Raw genomic sequence first — 16,267 nt, 5'->3', positions numbered from 1 at the left:
TCACCAAAAGCCAAGCCAGCCAAGCCAACAAGTGGTTCACGCTGCAGACAGTCATACGTGCCGTCGACATCCTGTCACAGCATGCAGAGACATATCCAGCGAAATCTGGCGACATTGACAGCCCAAAAACGTTTCCATTTACCCACCCGCATACACTCCCTTTGGGTTTGTGTGCTACAATGACTTTCGCATTCACAACTTCCAGTAATTTGTTATTCAAACACATTTCGAATGAATCGATTATCCGCTTGGCATGCTCTTTCCTCCCCGGATCCCTCCCAATCGAGCAAATATGCTGATTGACTTTTGTCAAGGCTTATGCTCGGCTCGGCTTCGCTCCGCTCCTATCATGTGTGTGTGTTTCTCCCTCTCTTTGCTTTGTTGTGCCTTGTGTGTGTGTGTGTGTGTGTGCGTGTGTGGGGTGTGGGTGCAAATGCCAGAGCAAATATAAATGAGGAAACGCGGGATCTCGAGCCCCCATGGCCTTTCCTTTCACTTTTGCCGAAGGGAAAAGTCATGGAACTTCGACCTCCAACGCGACACCAACTCCCACTCCACGACATGCCTGGCTGGGCGCTCCAAGCGTACATATGCAAGTGTGTGTGTGATGTACTCATGTGTGGTGTGTTCACAGTGTGATAAGGCAGAGCAGGGCACGGGCACATCTCGGCACGGCGCTCCTTCTCATTATCACAATGGACACCAGGAGCCAAGTCAAGTCCCTCTGTCAAGGACTCTATCGAGTGTCTTGCTCATGGCTCAATCCAACCACACCACATTGTTTGGTTTCGCTTTAAATATTTGTCCTGTATGTATGCTGAAAATTTCTCATTGAAGCTGGACGAAGGCTAAGTCGGGAGGGAGCCAGCAGGTGCGGAGGGTCAGCTAGGAAAGTATTTCTCTGTCTCAATGTCACTTGTTGAATGGAATTGATTGCCACGCAATAAAGTGTAATTGCAATTGCTCAGCTTGAATTCAATGTTAAGGTGCAAGGACATTAATTAACAGAGAGCACAGTCAGCTGGGGCATGCCACACTCGCTGTCTCTCCTTCTGAAGTGGCTCTGATTGCGCTGCGTGGCACTAAGCGGCCCGCATATTAATTGGAGAATCAAATTGAATGGAATGAATTGAAAGGGAGCGAGAGGGCGAGCTGTTGTGGTGGCAATTTGCATTGCTCTACCCCTGCAGATATGCAAATGCCATTCGCTGCATGCCAGATGATCCAGCTCCAGCTCCAGCTCCACCTCCACATGAAAATAAACTGCGCTGACCCAGGAGCAGGCACCCAAAGTTACATAAATACACATGTAAAGAGAGCGGTCTGTCGGGGCAGATATGAAACTGCCAAAGGTTAAAGTTAAGCATGACAAATGGGGCAGCACTTGATCCCGCACCCTGTGGGGGCAATCCTTGGGGTCCACTCAGTCAGCAAACGAATTCCCAGATAATGGCACTACAATTACGGAGACATAATTTATTGAACAACTTTACTAAGTAATTGCGCGAGGCCCTTCTCGGTTGGGAGGAATGATAGTCGGTCGTCGTTCGTCGGCACGCAGTGGCTGCCACAAGGATTAGCCATAATTAAATGTCATATTGCTGGGGGGCTACGACTGCGTCCTGCTTCTAATTGACTTGAGTTGCTGCTGCAGCTGGTCGCAGCGCTGGCACTCGCGTGTCAGTTGCTTCACGGCCGAGGCGTACTGGCGCTGCAGCTCGAGCAGGGACTGCAGCTCCTCGTTGAGCTCGTCGCGCCGCATGCGCTCCTCGTTGTACTTGTGACGCACCTTGTCCTGGGCACTCTTCACCCCATCGACGATCGTCTCGAACTGGCGTATAAAGTCCTCCCTGCCATGGGGACTCATCATGCCCTCGTTGTAGGCCTCGCAGATGGAGTTCAGCATCGTCAGCTCCTTCTCCAGGTAGCGCTTCTTGTCGTTCAGCGTGTTGTACAGTATGTAATATTGCTTTGTCTCCAAGTGCTTGGCACTCATTTCGTTGTACAGCTCGTGGAAGCGTCGCTGGTACTGGGCCAGCTCTGTGCGGTCGGGTATTGCGTCCAGCTTGCGTTCAATGGCCACGATGCCGCGATTTCGCTTGGCCAGCTGCAGTCGCAGATCCTTGAGGCGCTTCTCCTCCCCCGCCAAGGCAGCTGCCTGCGCCTCCGCATCCTGCGCACTGAAGGCTTCCAATTCGCTGTGGAGAAATAGATTTCCTTTAGTTGCCTTACACTTGAATGGCATCAAAACTTACTCAATCTGCTGCTGTAGCTGGGCCAAATCCGTTCTGCAGGACTCCTTGAATTCCGCTTCGCTCTTCTTCAGCTCATCGTGCTGCCTCAGCAGAGTCTGCACCTTTTCCAGCAGCCTGAAGAGATAACCAGGGAACATTAATTAACAGAAACCACCAGCCAACACACTCTCCAAACTCACTTTGGATCCGCACTCTCTTCCGTTTCCTTGTGCGCCTTCAGTTCCGCATTTAGCGCCTGCAGCTGCTCCTCCTTTTCGCCTGTTTTCTGACTCTGCTCCTTTTCCGCCTCGGCCAGTTGCTCGTTATCCTTGCAGAAGCGCTTCACCTTGTGCTCCAGGGCAATCTTGGCTGCCTCCAGGCGCTTCTGTTGATTTTGTGCCTTCAGTTCCTGAGTATCCGTTTCCATTTCAAGCTTAAACTCCGCATAGTGCTGCTGCAGGGCATGCCGCGCCGTAGGGTCCAGATCTATGCGTTTCTGAGTGCCAGAAAATTCATCCTTTGCCAGCGATAAGCTGCGCAGGTACTGCTCCAGTTGCTCCATCTGTTAGGGAAGTCATTTTACAACAAAATTCAACTCAAATATTTCCTTCGATCTCACCTGATCTCCCTCTTCTTCGCCCGACGCTGCCTTGCGGCCTGTGCTTGCCTTGAACATCGGCCCTGGATCTCCGTACTCGAGCAGCGTGAGGCGCACCCGCGTAACTTCATCATCGTCAGCGGCCTCCTGGCGTTTGTACATCCTAAATGGACTGTAGAGTTCCTGAATGTTCTTTATGTTGGCGGAGGCCAAACGTATTTTGGTAAGATTATCCCTGTCGCTCTTATACTGATAATGATTGTGGAACTCCCCAATGGCAAATCTCTTCAAGCGCTGGCCGCGCACTGCACGATTTTCCACCTGCAAAGGGAAGACTTCTTTAAAGTCGTGCACAGATCGCTGCAAAAGTCGCTTACGGAGGTCTTCACTAGCCACTGGATGACGGGATGAATGGCAAGAAACTCCAGACCCTGCACCTGATGCGGCTCCAAGGTATGTGGACACTTCATATCGATCAGCACCGCAACAATCTTCTCCACGAGAGCTCTGCAAATATACTCGAAAGATCACAGTGTGTCCCATGAAATTCTGAGGGTTACTGCCTTACATTTTCTGTCCAATCGATAGGCTCTCGTGAAAGAGCAGATCCACATCCACGTCATAGTCGCAGCATTCGATGCACCAAGTCATGCCGCCCACAACCTTGTCGAAGGCGGACAGGCCCTTGATGCGGGCGCGATAGTAGCCGGCGGCTACGAGTATATCGAATGTATCCTGCTCCTTTGCTGTTGCATCGGAATCCTCGCGTCGCTCCACCTAAACAACAACAAGAACGAGCATTACGAGGAGTCATTGCTGCAAGTTTAGAACTTACCTGAACTTCGCGTCCGTCTTCATCGTAGCGAGTGGCCAACTTGACATTTGGCAGGATTTTGGAGAATACATCGCGGTTAGCCATGAACCATTAAGCTGGCCGTCGCCACGGAACTTGAATTCTTCCAAACGAGGCGGAGCTCCTCCCACAAATAAGAAAATTCAGCGAATTAACAGAAAGAGCTTAGAAAAACAGCAACAGCAAAATGTCAACAAACTGGTGAACGATAACGATTGGATATCGTATCGATATGCGGTACCACCGTTTCTGGCATTCGATACTTTAACACCCATCAATGTATGGCAGCACCATTAATTGTTCATGTCGCCCGCGTTTAATAAATTTTAAAATTAGTTTCTCCATGTGAACATGGATTTGCAGCATGCAATCAATGTCTGTGCCGTAGGCCACAAGAGCTCCAAGCTATGATTGTATCTTTCAACAGAATCGTACAGCTTTTCGGTCTGCTGAACTACACTGATATTGAAATTGATAAGCACTGTACTTATGAGTGGAAAGTTTGGACTCATTATTAAGTCATTAGTTCACTAGGCTAAAAAAATATGAATGTTAAAAGTTGGCTCTTTCAGTTTCTAGTTTGCATGAGACAATGATTGTTCTTATCTGCTTGTTGCTGGTTTTCGCAAGGGTAAAATCTAATATTTTTCCACTAATTATATCAATCTAACTCCAAGGACACACTCTGACAGGGATCCACTTCCGATTTGATACTCAAATCCACAAAAATGGATTGCAAAGCCAATCCGAAGTATGTCGACAATGTTACATGCTACGTCAAGGACTTGGGTGGGGACAAATCGCACGTTCAAATGGATTGTACTCTTTTAGAACCGTTGAGGAATCCTACTGTAAGTGGAAGTATACAATTTTTAAGCGAATAATATCTGAAAAGAGACATCTACTTGCAGACGCATATAAAGTTGCATAAAAAGGACTACACAGATCAATATAAACCATTTCTAGTGAACGTTCCGTTTAACGTGTGCGATCTGATAGCTGGAAAGACTTTCCTGCCCTACGGCCTAGTGATGTGGAGAACATTGCAAATGTTCACGAACGCCAACCACACTTGTCCTTTTGTTGTAAGTAGCAGTACAGAACTCACCCTATGGATAGTACATATTTCCGCACTGAACTATTTTCAGGGTCATCTCTTCGCTCGCGACTTGGTGTTTGAGGCAAACAATTTACCATCCTCCATCCCATTGGGTGACTACTGGGTATCCATTACATTCCTGGAAAACTATGCTGGAGGAAGCAAAGCGAACTATGGCACTGTTAATTGGTATTGGGAGATTATGCGATCCAAGAGGAAGCCCAAGAAAAATAAAACAGGTTGAATTAACCGATATTCTTAACGATTCGTACGACATAACGATAGGCGCCGCGAATTACATTCATCTGGCAGCGCTGCTACAATGTGCTGCAGTGCGGTATATTTGAAATATTATAAGCTATCAGTTGCTCACTGGTTCGGGAGAAGGCGCTGTTCATCCCCAAGGAGCGCGACATGCACACGAAGCTGGCAAGCAGCAACTACTGCCACGGCGTGTTGAAGTCTCAGCTCTCCCACAGCTGGAAGTTCAATCCCAGTATGGCGCATTACGCTCACCTGACACTTAGGCAACCACCATGATGTGGTCCATGGATGGAAAATGGCTGGAAATGGGTAGATTATCACTCTAATTATGAGTGGAAAATTTTGACTTGTTATTAAGTCATTAGATCGTTAGGCTAGAACCCAGTTAGGGCTAAAAGTTTGCCCTTTCAGTTACTAGTTTGCTTGTGAAGATGAAGGTTCTTTTCTGCTTGTTGCTGGTTTTTTCCAGGGTAATATAAATTATATTTCCACTCATTGAATCTGTCTGATTCTGACACATACCAACAGGGATGTGCATCCGATTTGGTACTTAAATCCACAAAAATGGATTGCAAACCCAATCCAAAGTTTGTGGAAAATGTCACATGCTACGTCAAAGACTTGGGCTGGGAGAAATCGCTTGTCCAAATGGACTGTCATCTCATAGAACCGCTGAGGAATCCAATCGTAAGTTAAAATCTACTCTTCTCTATCGAATTGTATCTGAGAAGAGACATCTACTTGCAGGTGCATATAAAGTTTCATAAAAAGGACTATAACGACCAGTATAAACCATTTCTGGTCAATATTTCGTTTAAGGCGTGCGATCTGATAGCTGGGAAGTCTTTTATACCCTACGGCCTAGTGATGTGGAGAACATTGAAAAAGTTCACGAATGCCAATCACTCGTGTCCTTTTACTGTAACTAGCAGCAAATAATTCACCCCAGTGTACGGGATAACTCCACACTAAACTTTTTTCAGGGTCATCTCTTTGCTCGCGACATGGTGTTTGAGGCCAGCAATCTGCCATCATCCATTCCATTGGGTGTCTACTGGGTAGCCATCACATTCCTGGAAACCCATCCTGGAGGAAGCAAAGCAAACTATGGCACTGTTAACTGGTATTGGGAGATTATGCGACCCAAGAGGAAGCACAAGAAAAATAAAACAGCTTAAAATTACCGATATTCCCAACGATGCGTACAATAAACCGATACAACGATAGGCGCCGCGAATCACATTAATCTGGCAACGCTGCCACAGCACTGCGGTATGTTAAAAAAAAATGAGAAAATATATATTGGTATATTTTATCGATATCCGCGGTCGCTCTGTTTTGCCGGTCTTTTGCTTTTTTGATGATTTTGCTGATTTTTAAATATATTTGGCGAAATGGCGAACCATCGCAAGGAAATGTGGAAGCTGCTGTATAATCTGGTGAATAGGAACGAAGGCAACTTGTCGCAGGCGTACACAGTCATTGAGGACATACTGTGCCAGGAGCCGAGTCTCATCAGTTGCTCGCTGGTCCGCGAGCTAAACAACAAATTCCAAGACACATTTCTGCTGTGGCTGCTGAACAAACTAGCCAAGTGCTTGGGCGAGAGTGCTGAAGGCAGGTAAGATGTGCAATACAATGATCTACACTTGAGGAATCTACAATACTATTTCACCACAGTCGGTGCCTCAATCTGCAGAGGAAAATTATTAGCTCCTGCTGCTCGAATCATCCGAAGCTGTACGAGCGCCTGGTGAAGGCCTATGTGGAGGCCCTGCAGGAGATTCATGTGCAATTGAGTGCACTTGACTACAGCGAAGGGTCTGCGAGGAACAATAAGACACTTACCCTGCGGATATTCACGTGCGATGCCGCTCCTCTGCTGGAATTCGATCCCCAGTGCGCATTCGAGGACATCCAGCTGTCGGTGGACACAGCGGATGCTTATGCCAAGAGTTTGATGGCGATACTGCAACACGCGCACCACATTGGAGATGCCACACATGGCGACATATTCTCGGGCAGCCTGCAGCAGGCGCTGCTCATCCTCAAGGAGTGCGACATGGACACGAAGCTGGCCAGCCTGGACTACTGCCACGGCGTGTTGAAGTCTCAGTCCTCCCAGAGCTGGGTGTCCAATCCCGATGTGGCGCACTACGCGCAGCTGACACTGGAGGCTATCACCATGATGTGGTCCATGGCTGGCAAGTGGCTGGAAATGGTTTGCATGAGCCAGCAGGAGCTGAAACGACTCGATGTCTGCACTCGCCAACTGTTGCTTGTGCTGCAGCTGCGTGGCCGCGAGGCCCTGCATCAGAGTTTTCTGCTCCTAAATGAGATTCTGTGCTTGTCCAAGAACCTGCAAATCGACGAGGGATTGCTGCAGTGTCAGAGCGATTACGTGCAAGGCCTGCTGGAGGATAGTTCGGTGTCTTCGATGGAGCAACTGTTGCTGCTGAAGGAGCTCTTGATGAGCCACTGGCGCTCGCATCCCGCACAGCTGCTGCCACTGTTGGCGCTGCTGGCAGGGAAGCAGCCCGAAATGCGCTCGTCCATCGTTCAGGCCTTGACGCTGTCGCTCTCCCAGCTGCTGCCGCAGAACCAGCACCAAGCAGACGACTGGCGCGAAATGGTTGCCATACTGCGAGCCTTCAAGCAGTTAGAGCAGCTCCTACTGTGGCAGAACCAACAAAAGATGATGGAAGGTAAAGACAAGCTGGATATGGCGATGCTGGCGACGTTCCCCCTGCTGTATGAACTGCCCAGGGAGATGGACATCAACTGGAATCAGCTCTCAACGCATTTGGTTTGTCAGGAGTCCAGGCGCCGCTCCAGCGCTGAAGAGCTGCAGCTATACCTCGAGATCTGCGCACTGCTGATGCAGGTCGCCTGCATACGCCACTCACTGAAGCCGCAAATGCAGCAGCAACTGCTGGCCATTCTCCAGCGGCATTTGTTCGAGGGATTGGTGCACCTGTGCGCTGTTCGCCTGGAGACGCCATCGAGTGCGCACACCCAGCTGCAGTCCTTCTATGCCCAGCAATACATGAGCCTCATTGAGTGGAGCGAGGAGACCTTCTGCCAGTATCTGCCGCAGCTGTATCTCTCGGGCTTCCTCAAGACAGAGCAACTGCTGAAGGCGCTGCCCTGCATTGGGCATCCGTCTGCACGGAGTCAAGTGATTCGCCTGCTACTGTGCTCCCAGCTGAGTGCGTTTAAGGTGGAAGATCGCGTGGAGTTGTACTGCCCGCAGTGTCGGCCACTGCCGGAACAGCTGCCTGGCCTCTTTCTGGGCAAGTCAAAGCCAAATGCCGCCACGAATCTGGAACTCAACAGCGCCACGCTCGAACTGATTGTCAAGGATTTGCTTTTCCAAGCGGATTCCTCGTTCATTGCCCATCACCTGGATGTGCTCGGAGTCAGTCCCGAGCTGGTCCTGCGCCTGCTGAAGGCGGGACTGCAGGGAGTGAGCGAGAAGAGCTTCAGTCTGCTGGTTCCCGCATTGAGCTCAAAGTCTTCGGACTTCATGCAACAGCTGGGCCACTTTATGCTCGATGCCATCAAGCAAATGCTGGCCAAGCCACTCGCAGAGCAAAGCAAATTGGAGCAGCGTGCCCTGCTGCGCATAATCATCTCCTGTGCGCACTCGGACATTGATGAGATTTGGCTCTATCACTGGTTCAAGATGACCTTCTTCTTCCTGGTGCACACGCACTCGCTCGTGGCCCAGGAGGCTGTGATGACTGCCACGGAGATGTGTGCACGCCATGGCCTGCAGACGGTCAACCTATGGAACTGGTACAAGCGGGATGCCCTCGATCTGGCCGTGCGTCTTGCCCTCATCGCATACCTAACGGATGGAGTGCGCTTCACGCGTTCCCTGCGAGCGGTGAGTAGATGGGGAAACACTTCTTTTGGTACACTCTTTATCGATTTCTCTCTTGCAGCTCACCAAAATGCTGGGCTTCTCGTGCGTGCAGGAGTTCACCTGCAAGTACCATCGCCTGCTGACGGCCATGGTGCTGCCGCACTGCATCGTGGAGCCGCGCTGCAAGGGCGTACTCGTGCTGATAGCCAAGCAGCTGCGCAAACCCATTGCCACGCTCTTCACCATCTCGTTTCTGCGGCTGTACACGCACGTTTACCTCACCGAAGAGCCAGAGCTGTCCAATAGCTGTATTCAGCTGGTGGTTAGCTGCACGCAGTCCAGTCTGCAGGAGCTTATGAATGCGGACGTTAAGGTGGGAGCTGGATCTCTCACTTACTCCCTTTCCCTGCTGACATTTTCCTTCTTTAATTTCCACAGCAAACTGTCGCCGAGCTGCTGATTTACTTCAATCGCAACCCCACGTTCGTGATGAAATCATTCCAGAGCCTGCTGCAGCTGTCCGTGGGCAACGAGCAGCCCCTGTCCAGCCAGTCGGCCAATGCAGAGTTTGCCACGTTCATTGCCGAGCGATTCCTGGGCGTCATCACCTACTTTGAGAGCTGCCTCAGTGAGCCGTCCTTCGAGAAGCCCCTCAAGGAGGAGACGCTGTACAGTCTGGGTCAGATTATGCGCTTTGTGGGCGCGAAACATGTCACCCAGTTCCGCTTCAAGATCATGGCCATGCTCAGTTTTGTGCACACGCTGCAGGAGCCGCGACTGCAGCGCATCTGCCTGAAGATCTGGCACATATTTCTGCATGTGGTGAATGTCCAGGAGCTGGGCCCCTCCCTGGGCCGCATTGTGGCCACGCTGCAGCCGCTGCTGCAGGATGCGGAGAGCGTCAACCAAGTGAACGATTTGTATGAATTTGTGATCCTCCGCAATGCCTCGATGCTGGGCAACTTCATCACGGATCTGTACTTCCTCGAGCGCATGGAAAACGTTTCCCCGAACATCCGCGAGTGCATCAAGCGGCACACCTCCCACCTAGACTTGGCTGGGAAGGAGGCGCACTCACCGCCACAGCTGCTCGAGCAGCTGCGCTTCCTGCACAAGCAGATCGTCGATGAGTGCCTGCAGGTGCGCGTCTACGGGCTGCAGCATTTGGGCGAACTCTTTGGCCGCCGTCGCACGCAGCTCAACCGAATGATACTCAATGAACTGCCGCTGGAGCCGCTGCTGGAGCAGATTGTCAACGTGCTGATGGCCGGCTGCCAGCACGACGACCGACAGCTGCAGCTGGCCTCGGCCAAGTGCCTGGGCGAGCTGGGAGCCATCGATGCCAGCTACCTCCTGTCCAACTACAACTTTGACAGCCCCCAGCCGCTGCCGCTGACCGTGATGTCCGATGACTTTGCGGTGCTGGCGCTGACTGCGCTGTGCCGCGGCTACCAGTTCCAGCAGAAGACAAAGCACGTGGACAGCTTCTCGCTGGCCATCCAGGAGACGCTCGCCGTGTGCGGCATCTCGCCCAAGGAGCAGAAGAAGGTGCGCCTCTGGCAGTCGCTGCCTGCGCGCATGCGCGAGGTGATGGAGCCGCTGCTGCAGTCCTGCTACACGAGCTGCCAGCGGGCGAGCAACTGCCAGCAGCAGCCGATCTTTGGCAGCCATTACTCCAACAACTCGTACGAGGAGTGGGCCTTCGTGTGGGCCAGCCGCCTCATCGATTACATCCAGAATGCGGACACGCGGCACTTGCTCAGCTCCTACAAGCCGTGCATCAAGCGGGATGGCAACATGCTGAGCACCTTCTGTCCCTACGTTCTGCTGCACGCGCTCCTCGAGTGCAACGCGGAGCAGGGCCAGCACATGCTGGAGGAGTTCCTCGCCGTGCTGCAGGCCAACGAGGAGAGTGCCAGCTCCAGCTCCAGCTCCAAGGCGCAGCAGGAGCTGGGCGCCGTCAAGGAGAACGCCTTCAAGATGTTCGAGTCGAAGAAGTACACGGCAGGCGTCAAGCAGCCAGCGGGCAGCGTGCTCGAGCGGAAGGAGGACTCCAGCCATGTGCCTCGTCTCGCTGGCAAGCTCTGTGCGGAGTTGCTGGACTTCCTGCAGCGCTGGCTACGCGAATGGCAGCGCATGCACGGCCGCAGCACTGCGGGCAGACCGCCCCAGGATGTGGATGCCAACTACGGGAAGATTCACGAGTTTCTCGGGCGGATACCCAAGCTGTTGGTCTCCCGCGCCAGCTACAACTGCGGGGAGTATGCGCGTGCGCTGAGCTACCTGGAGAGCTATCTGGAGGAGGGTGAGGACAAGTCCAAGCGCATTCGGGAACAGTTTACGTTCCTCGTCGAGGTCTACGGCAAGCTGCTGGACTCGGACTCCGTGGAGGGCGCCGTGCAGGCGCGCAGCTACGACATGAGCGTCACGCAGGACATTCTGGTGAACCGTTTGGTGGAGCGGCAGCAGGACATGATCACCTGCTACGAGCAGCTGCTGTCCAGCACGGACAACCTGCAGCCGGAGCACATCCGCGCCATGATCGATGCCTACCTGATGGACACGCCCAAGACCGCTCAGCTGATTGCGGATGGCCTGTGGCAGCGTCTCTCGGACCAGTACACGGAGCAATGCTTCAGCGAGTGCAAAGCGGAGCTGCTCTGGCGTCTCGGCAGCTACGACGAGCTGGACGATTGGAAAGCATCCTCCAACTGGCCGGCACAGTGCGCCCAAGGCTGCCTGGCGCTGCGCCAGCCGCTGACCACGCGGCCGCAGTTCGACTCGCTGCTGGACGGCATGCGGGCATCGGTGCTGGAGCAGCTGCGCAGTTGCTCCGCCGTGCAGCAGCACTCGTACGCGAATGCCTACGATGCGGTGCTGAAGCTTCACCTCGTCCACGAGCTGCAGTGCAGCCAGCAGCTGGTGGAGCAGCTGCAGCGGGAGAGTGCAGAGGAGCGGCAGGAGCAGCTGATGCGGGAGTACTTTGAGGACTGGCATGCGCGTCTGCAGGTGATACAGCCGCAGGTGCGCGTGCAGGAGCCCATCAACAGCTTCCGTCGCAATCTGCTGGCGGAGCTGCAGCAACGCCTCGCGGATCGCCGACACCTGCAGCCGCATCTGCAGACGGAGCTGGCCAGTCTCTGGCTGAACAGTGCGCAGATCAACCGGAATGCTGGCCAGCTGCAGCGGGCACAACTGTACCTACTCAAGGCGGCGGACTACAAGCCCAGCGGCCTGTTCCTGGAGCGTGCGCGGCTGCTGTGGCAGAAGGGCGATCAGGTGATGGCCATGAACTACCTGGAGGAGCAGCTGTCCATCATTCGTGGGTCGTGCCAGGGCAATGCCAAGCAGCTGTCGCAGGAGCAGCGGCATCTGTACTTCGAGGGCAAGTACCTGCAGGCCGTGTACAATGCCGAGTCGATGCACCTGTGCGCGGATGCCATTCTGCGTTACTTCCACGAGGCCATTGCCGTGCACCGCCAGTCGGAGGGCTGCCACGTGCAGCTGGCACAGTTCCTGGAGAAGATGCGCGAGGCTGGGAGCAGCAAGTCGGGTGCGCCGGCCAGCCACGAGAGCGACGAACTGCTGCTCCAGATTATGCTCAACTATGCCAAGTCGCTGCGGTATGGCCGGGAGCACGTGTACCAGTCGATGCCCCGCTTGATCAGCCTCTGGCTGGACACGGCCGAGTCCTCCACCAACCCAGAGCTCGTGAAGAAAATGAACGACTTGCTGGGCAACTGCTGCACCGCCCTGCCCACGCCCATTTTCTACACAGTCTTCTCCCAGATGCTGAGTCGCCTCTGCCATCCCACGCCCGAGGTGTTCAGTGTGCTGCGCAATGTGATCATCCGCCTCGTGGAGGACTACCCGCAGCAGTCGCTGTGGATGCTGCTGCCGCACTTCAAGTCAGCCACAGCCAACAGGATCAAGCGCTGCAAGCTGGTGCTCACCGATGGCCGGCTGCAGAACGCCGCCTTCCAGAAGCTCCTGCACGACTTCAACTCCCTCACGGAGCGTCTGATCGAGTTGACCAACAAGGATGTCGCGCTGGATCGCAGCTACAAGCTGAGCGAACTGGACAAGCGCCTGCCCAAGCTGTGCAGCCAGCCGGACTTCTCCAGCATCCTTCTGCCCTTCGAGAAGTACATGCAGCCCACGATGCCACTCTCCCTGGAGTCGACCAGCGCAGCGACACTGTCCCCGCTGTCGACAAGCGGCAGCTCTGTCAACTGGTTTCCCTATCAGCAGATCTACATCAGCGGCTTCCTGGAGCAAGTGACAATCCTGCGCTCGGCGGCCAAGCCCAAGAAGCTGACAATTCGCTGCAGCGACGGGCAGGAGTACGATGTGATGGTGAAGCCCAAGGACGACCTGCGACGCGACGCACGACTGATGGAGTTCAATGGCCTGGTGAAGCGTTATCTGCACCAGAATGCTCCAGCCAGGCAGCGGCGCCTGCACATACGCACCTACGCCGTGCTGCCGTTCAACGAGGAGTGCGGCCTGGTCGAGTGGCTGCCCAATCTGTCGTCGTATCGCAGCATCTGCATGGCGCTGTACGCGCAGCGGGGACGGGTCATGTCCAGCCGGCAGCTGCAGCAGCTGGCCCTGCCCCTGACCGATCCCATCGAGAAGAAGCGCGATGTGTTCACCAAGCAGCTGCTGCCCGCCCATCCGCCCGTGTTCCAGGTGTGGCTGCGTCAACGCTTCGCCACGCCCCACAGCTGGTACGAGGCGCGACACACATACATCCGCACCGTGGCCGTCATGTCCATGGTGGGCTACATCCTCGGCCTGGGCGATCGTCACGGCGAGAACATACTCTTCGATGAGCGCAACGGAGACGCTGTCCATGTCGATTTCAACTGCCTCTTCAACCAGGGCGAACTGTTGACCTACCCCGAAATGGTGCCATTCCGCCTCACCCAGAACATGATTGCGGCCATGGGGCCGCTTGGAGTTGAGGGAAGCTACCGCAAGTGCTGCGAGATTACGCTGAGGCTGCTCAAGCAGGAGGCCAAGACACTGATGTCCATGCTGCGGCCCTTTGTCTACGATGTGGGAGCGCAGAGCCGCAACGCTGCCGCCACCACAAAGATCACCAACGATGTGCAGCGAATTGCCGATCGTCTGCAGGGACACGTAAGCCACACAAATTCTACTTCAGATTTAATTTCACAGTCTAATCTTTGGCTATCCTACAGGTTAAGCGCCAGATGGCCAACAGCATTCCACTGTCCACCGAGGGACAGGTCAACTTTCTCATCGATGAAGCCACCAAATTGGACAATCTGGCTGTCATGTACATTGGCTGGGGAGCGTTCCTCTGACGCGTCTACACTAAAAGTCATTCATGTCGAACCAACCACCGATCAGGGGGGGAATGAAGCTTTAATTTGTTTCTAGAGTAATTAAAAAGGGATTGAAAATGGATTGATGGTAAAATGGGAAGTTAGCTGGCAGTTGCTGGCCATGTACCTCGTGGCACTTGTGGTGCCCGTACTCTGCGGATTGGTGGTAAGTATTCCCCGTCTTAGCACAGAATTAATTCTTCAAATTCCTTTTATTTATGGACAGCTCTGTGACCCGTCTGTGATTTATAAAATGAAGAATATCGAATGCTTGGGCGTTGCTCCCTTCTCTGCCAATCCCGTGTGCTACATAAAGCCCATCAACTGGAACAAAGCTGTGGCCCACATGGACGTGGATCTGCTGAAGCCACTGCACAATATTTCGGTAAGTGATGTCACCCCACAAAAACACAGAAAACTACCATATAAATATCTTCCTTTTTAGGTGCACATTCAGATCTTCAAGCGGGACTACAGCAACCAATATCAGCCATTTCTTGTGGACGCCATCGTTAACCTATGCGATATCCTATCCCGCCGTAGCTTTATGCCCTTTGGCGTTATTTTTATGAAGATTGCCAATCGGTTTTCAAATTTCAATCATTCCTGCCCGTTTGCTGGTCATTTAATCGCACGCGGCGCCTACGTGGACGAGTCCTATGTGCCCATATGTCCATTGGGCCTGTACAAAGCGAATATAACCATTATGGAGAACTATCCCGCCAAGCGGCCCGATCATGCCGGTGGCTTTGTGTGGTATGTCCAGGCAATGACACCAGTCATAAGGAAGAAACAAAAGAACTGAATTCGTTTGTTTTATTTGTCGTTGATTCAATTTGGTTTTAACCGATTTATAATGTTACCCAAAACTCTGCTGCTCCACTTATTGTATAATTAAATGTAAACAACAATCAATTGCGCATTTAAATAACGTTTAATTGCAAGAATTGTAATTGCTTTTTAAGTGGAAATTCAATATTTATATGTGAATTGTATATTTAGATCGCATTTTAGTTGGCATCATGCGTCTGTTATTTGCATTTCTTATTGGCTTTCTGCTGATTTGGAAAATGGTAAAAAAAATTGTTAATAAAACGTTATAAATATTGTAAATGAAGTAAATTTGATTGTTTATCCTCCCTCTTAAGTGGTGTGAGCCCAAAATTGTTTATAAAACAACAAACATAGAATGCACAGACGTGCCAAAGCTCACTGCCAATGCCTCGTGCAGGCTCAAAGCCATCAGCTGGAACTTGGCAGTGGCACAGATGGATGTGGATTTCCTGCAGCCAGTGAGGAATATGTCGGTAAGCTGGAATCACTTACTAACTAGCTACAGGTCTAACCTCTCCCCTTGCAGGTTCACATAAAGGTCTTTAAGCGTGACTACAGCAACAAATATCAGCCATTCTTGGTGGATGTTGTGGTTAATATGTGCGACATTATTGGGCGCAGAAATTACAGTCCCTATGGAAGATATTTGTGGGGTCTGTTCAAGCGTTATACCAACTTTAATCACTCGTGCCCATTTGTGGTAAGAACTCAAAAATGTAACTTAGGGATTCGTTACGTGTGAGTTTAAATTTCAGGGCCACATGTTTGCTCGCGGCATATTCATTGATGAGAGTGTTGTGCCCGTCAAGCTGCCACTGGGTGACTACCAAATTGTTCTGTTTCCATTTGAAACCTACAGAGAGAAGCCACCACAGTCCATCGGTTCGATTAAGTTCAATGCGCAGGCCATGGTGCCAGTGATACCCAAACGAAATAGAACGAACCCAACAGACCGAACCACTAGCCGGGCTCCACAAACTGTCATTGTGCCCGTTAAAAATGGGAAATAAATTGGTTTTAAATTTTTAAAATTGTATTTTATTGTTTATAATAAATATATATTTATTTATATATATATACGTAATGTTTAGTATTAGTTTAAGACTCGTTATTATACATATTGTGTAGGCTGCCCGAGATGCTGATTTTAATTCGCATTTTCT

At 52.0% G+C, this 16,267-nt stretch overlaps 4 protein-coding genes across 4 annotated transcripts; 3 read left to right on the top strand and 1 right to left on the bottom strand.

Annotated features, from left to right (window-relative positions):
• Positions 1 to 1,446: 1,446 nt before the first annotated feature.
• On the bottom strand, positions 1,447 to 3,880 carry LOC117891003 (coiled-coil domain-containing protein 93). The gene is made up of 7 exons (XM_034796160.1): positions 3,668 to 3,880; positions 3,401 to 3,609; positions 3,210 to 3,339; positions 2,854 to 3,153; positions 2,435 to 2,796; positions 2,256 to 2,369; positions 1,447 to 2,198 (listed from the first exon to the last, which is right to left on the bottom strand). The coding sequence occupies exons 1-7, from the start codon at positions 3,749 to 3,751 to the stop codon at positions 1,610 to 1,612; spliced, it is 1,788 nt and encodes a 595-aa protein (XP_034652051.1). The 5' UTR covers positions 3,752 to 3,880; the 3' UTR covers positions 1,447 to 1,609.
• Positions 3,881 to 6,368: 2,488 nt separating this feature from the next.
• On the top strand, positions 6,369 to 14,287 carry LOC117890998 (serine/threonine-protein kinase ATR). Its single transcript, XM_034796146.1, has 5 exons — positions 6,369 to 6,669; positions 6,729 to 8,937; positions 8,996 to 9,289; positions 9,355 to 14,061; positions 14,124 to 14,287. The coding sequence occupies exons 1-5, from the start codon at positions 6,443 to 6,445 to the stop codon at positions 14,247 to 14,249; spliced, it is 7,563 nt and encodes a 2,520-aa protein (XP_034652037.1). The 5' UTR covers positions 6,369 to 6,442; the 3' UTR covers positions 14,250 to 14,287.
• Positions 14,288 to 14,294: 7 nt separating this feature from the next.
• On the top strand, positions 14,295 to 15,309 carry LOC117891005. The gene is made up of 3 exons (XM_034796162.1): positions 14,295 to 14,436; positions 14,497 to 14,655; positions 14,716 to 15,309. The coding sequence occupies exons 1-3, from the start codon at positions 14,356 to 14,358 to the stop codon at positions 15,073 to 15,075; spliced, it is 600 nt and encodes a 199-aa protein (XP_034652053.1). The 5' UTR covers positions 14,295 to 14,355; the 3' UTR covers positions 15,076 to 15,309.
• A 229-nt stretch (positions 15,310 to 15,538) lies between these two features.
• Positions 15,539 to 16,114, top strand: LOC117889887. Its single transcript, XM_034794396.1, has 3 exons — positions 15,539 to 15,577; positions 15,631 to 15,804; positions 15,860 to 16,114. Exons 1-3 carry the CDS (start codon positions 15,539 to 15,541, stop codon positions 16,112 to 16,114), a joined length of 468 nt encoding a protein of 155 aa, XP_034650287.1.
• Positions 16,115 to 16,267: the final 153 nt, after the last annotated feature.

This window comes from Drosophila subobscura, chromosome E (genome assembly GCF_008121235.1).
Source record: "Drosophila subobscura isolate 14011-0131.10 chromosome E, UCBerk_Dsub_1.0, whole genome shotgun sequence".
In the NCBI taxonomy this organism is placed as follows: domain Eukaryota; kingdom Metazoa; phylum Arthropoda; class Insecta; order Diptera; family Drosophilidae; genus Drosophila; species Drosophila subobscura.
Note: the sequence above shows the minus strand (reverse complement) of the source record. Positions and strands in the feature narration are given on the sequence as shown.

Coding starts and splice junctions, on each gene's coding strand:
- LOC117890998 (XM_034796146.1), top strand. CDS start 6,443: ATGGCGAACCATCGCAAGGAAATGTGGAAGCTGCTGTATAATCTGGTG. Junction 9,290..9,354: donor TTATGAATGCGGACGTTAAG/GTGGGAGCTGGA, acceptor TAATTTCCACAG/CAAACTGTCGCCGAGCTGCT. Junction 14,062..14,123: donor CCGATCGTCTGCAGGGACAC/GTAAGCCACACA, acceptor GCTATCCTACAG/GTTAAGCGCCAGATGGCCAA.
- LOC117891005 (XM_034796162.1), top strand. CDS start 14,356: ATGGTAAAATGGGAAGTTAGCTGGCAGTTGCTGGCCATGTACCTCGTG. Junction 14,437..14,496: donor CCGTACTCTGCGGATTGGTG/GTAAGTATTCCC, acceptor ATTTATGGACAG/CTCTGTGACCCGTCTGTGAT. Junction 14,656..14,715: donor AGCCACTGCACAATATTTCG/GTAAGTGATGTC, acceptor CTTCCTTTTTAG/GTGCACATTCAGATCTTCAA.
- LOC117889887 (XM_034794396.1), top strand. CDS start 15,539: ATGGATGTGGATTTCCTGCAGCCAGTGAGGAATATGTCG. Junction 15,578..15,630: donor AGCCAGTGAGGAATATGTCG/GTAAGCTGGAAT, acceptor CTCCCCTTGCAG/GTTCACATAAAGGTCTTTAA. Junction 15,805..15,859: donor ATCACTCGTGCCCATTTGTG/GTAAGAACTCAA, acceptor TTTAAATTTCAG/GGCCACATGTTTGCTCGCGG.
- LOC117891003 (XM_034796160.1), bottom strand. CDS start 3,751: ATGGCTAACCGCGATGTATTCTCCAAAATCCTGCCAAATGTCAAGTTG. Junction 3,154..3,209: donor AGTGGCTAGTGAAGACCTCC/GTAAGCGACTTT, acceptor TTCCCTTTGCAG/GTGGAAAATCGTGCAGTGCG. Junction 2,797..2,853: donor GCGAAGAAGAGGGAGATCAG/GTGAGATCGAAG, acceptor CTTCCCTAACAG/ATGGAGCAACTGGAGCAGTA.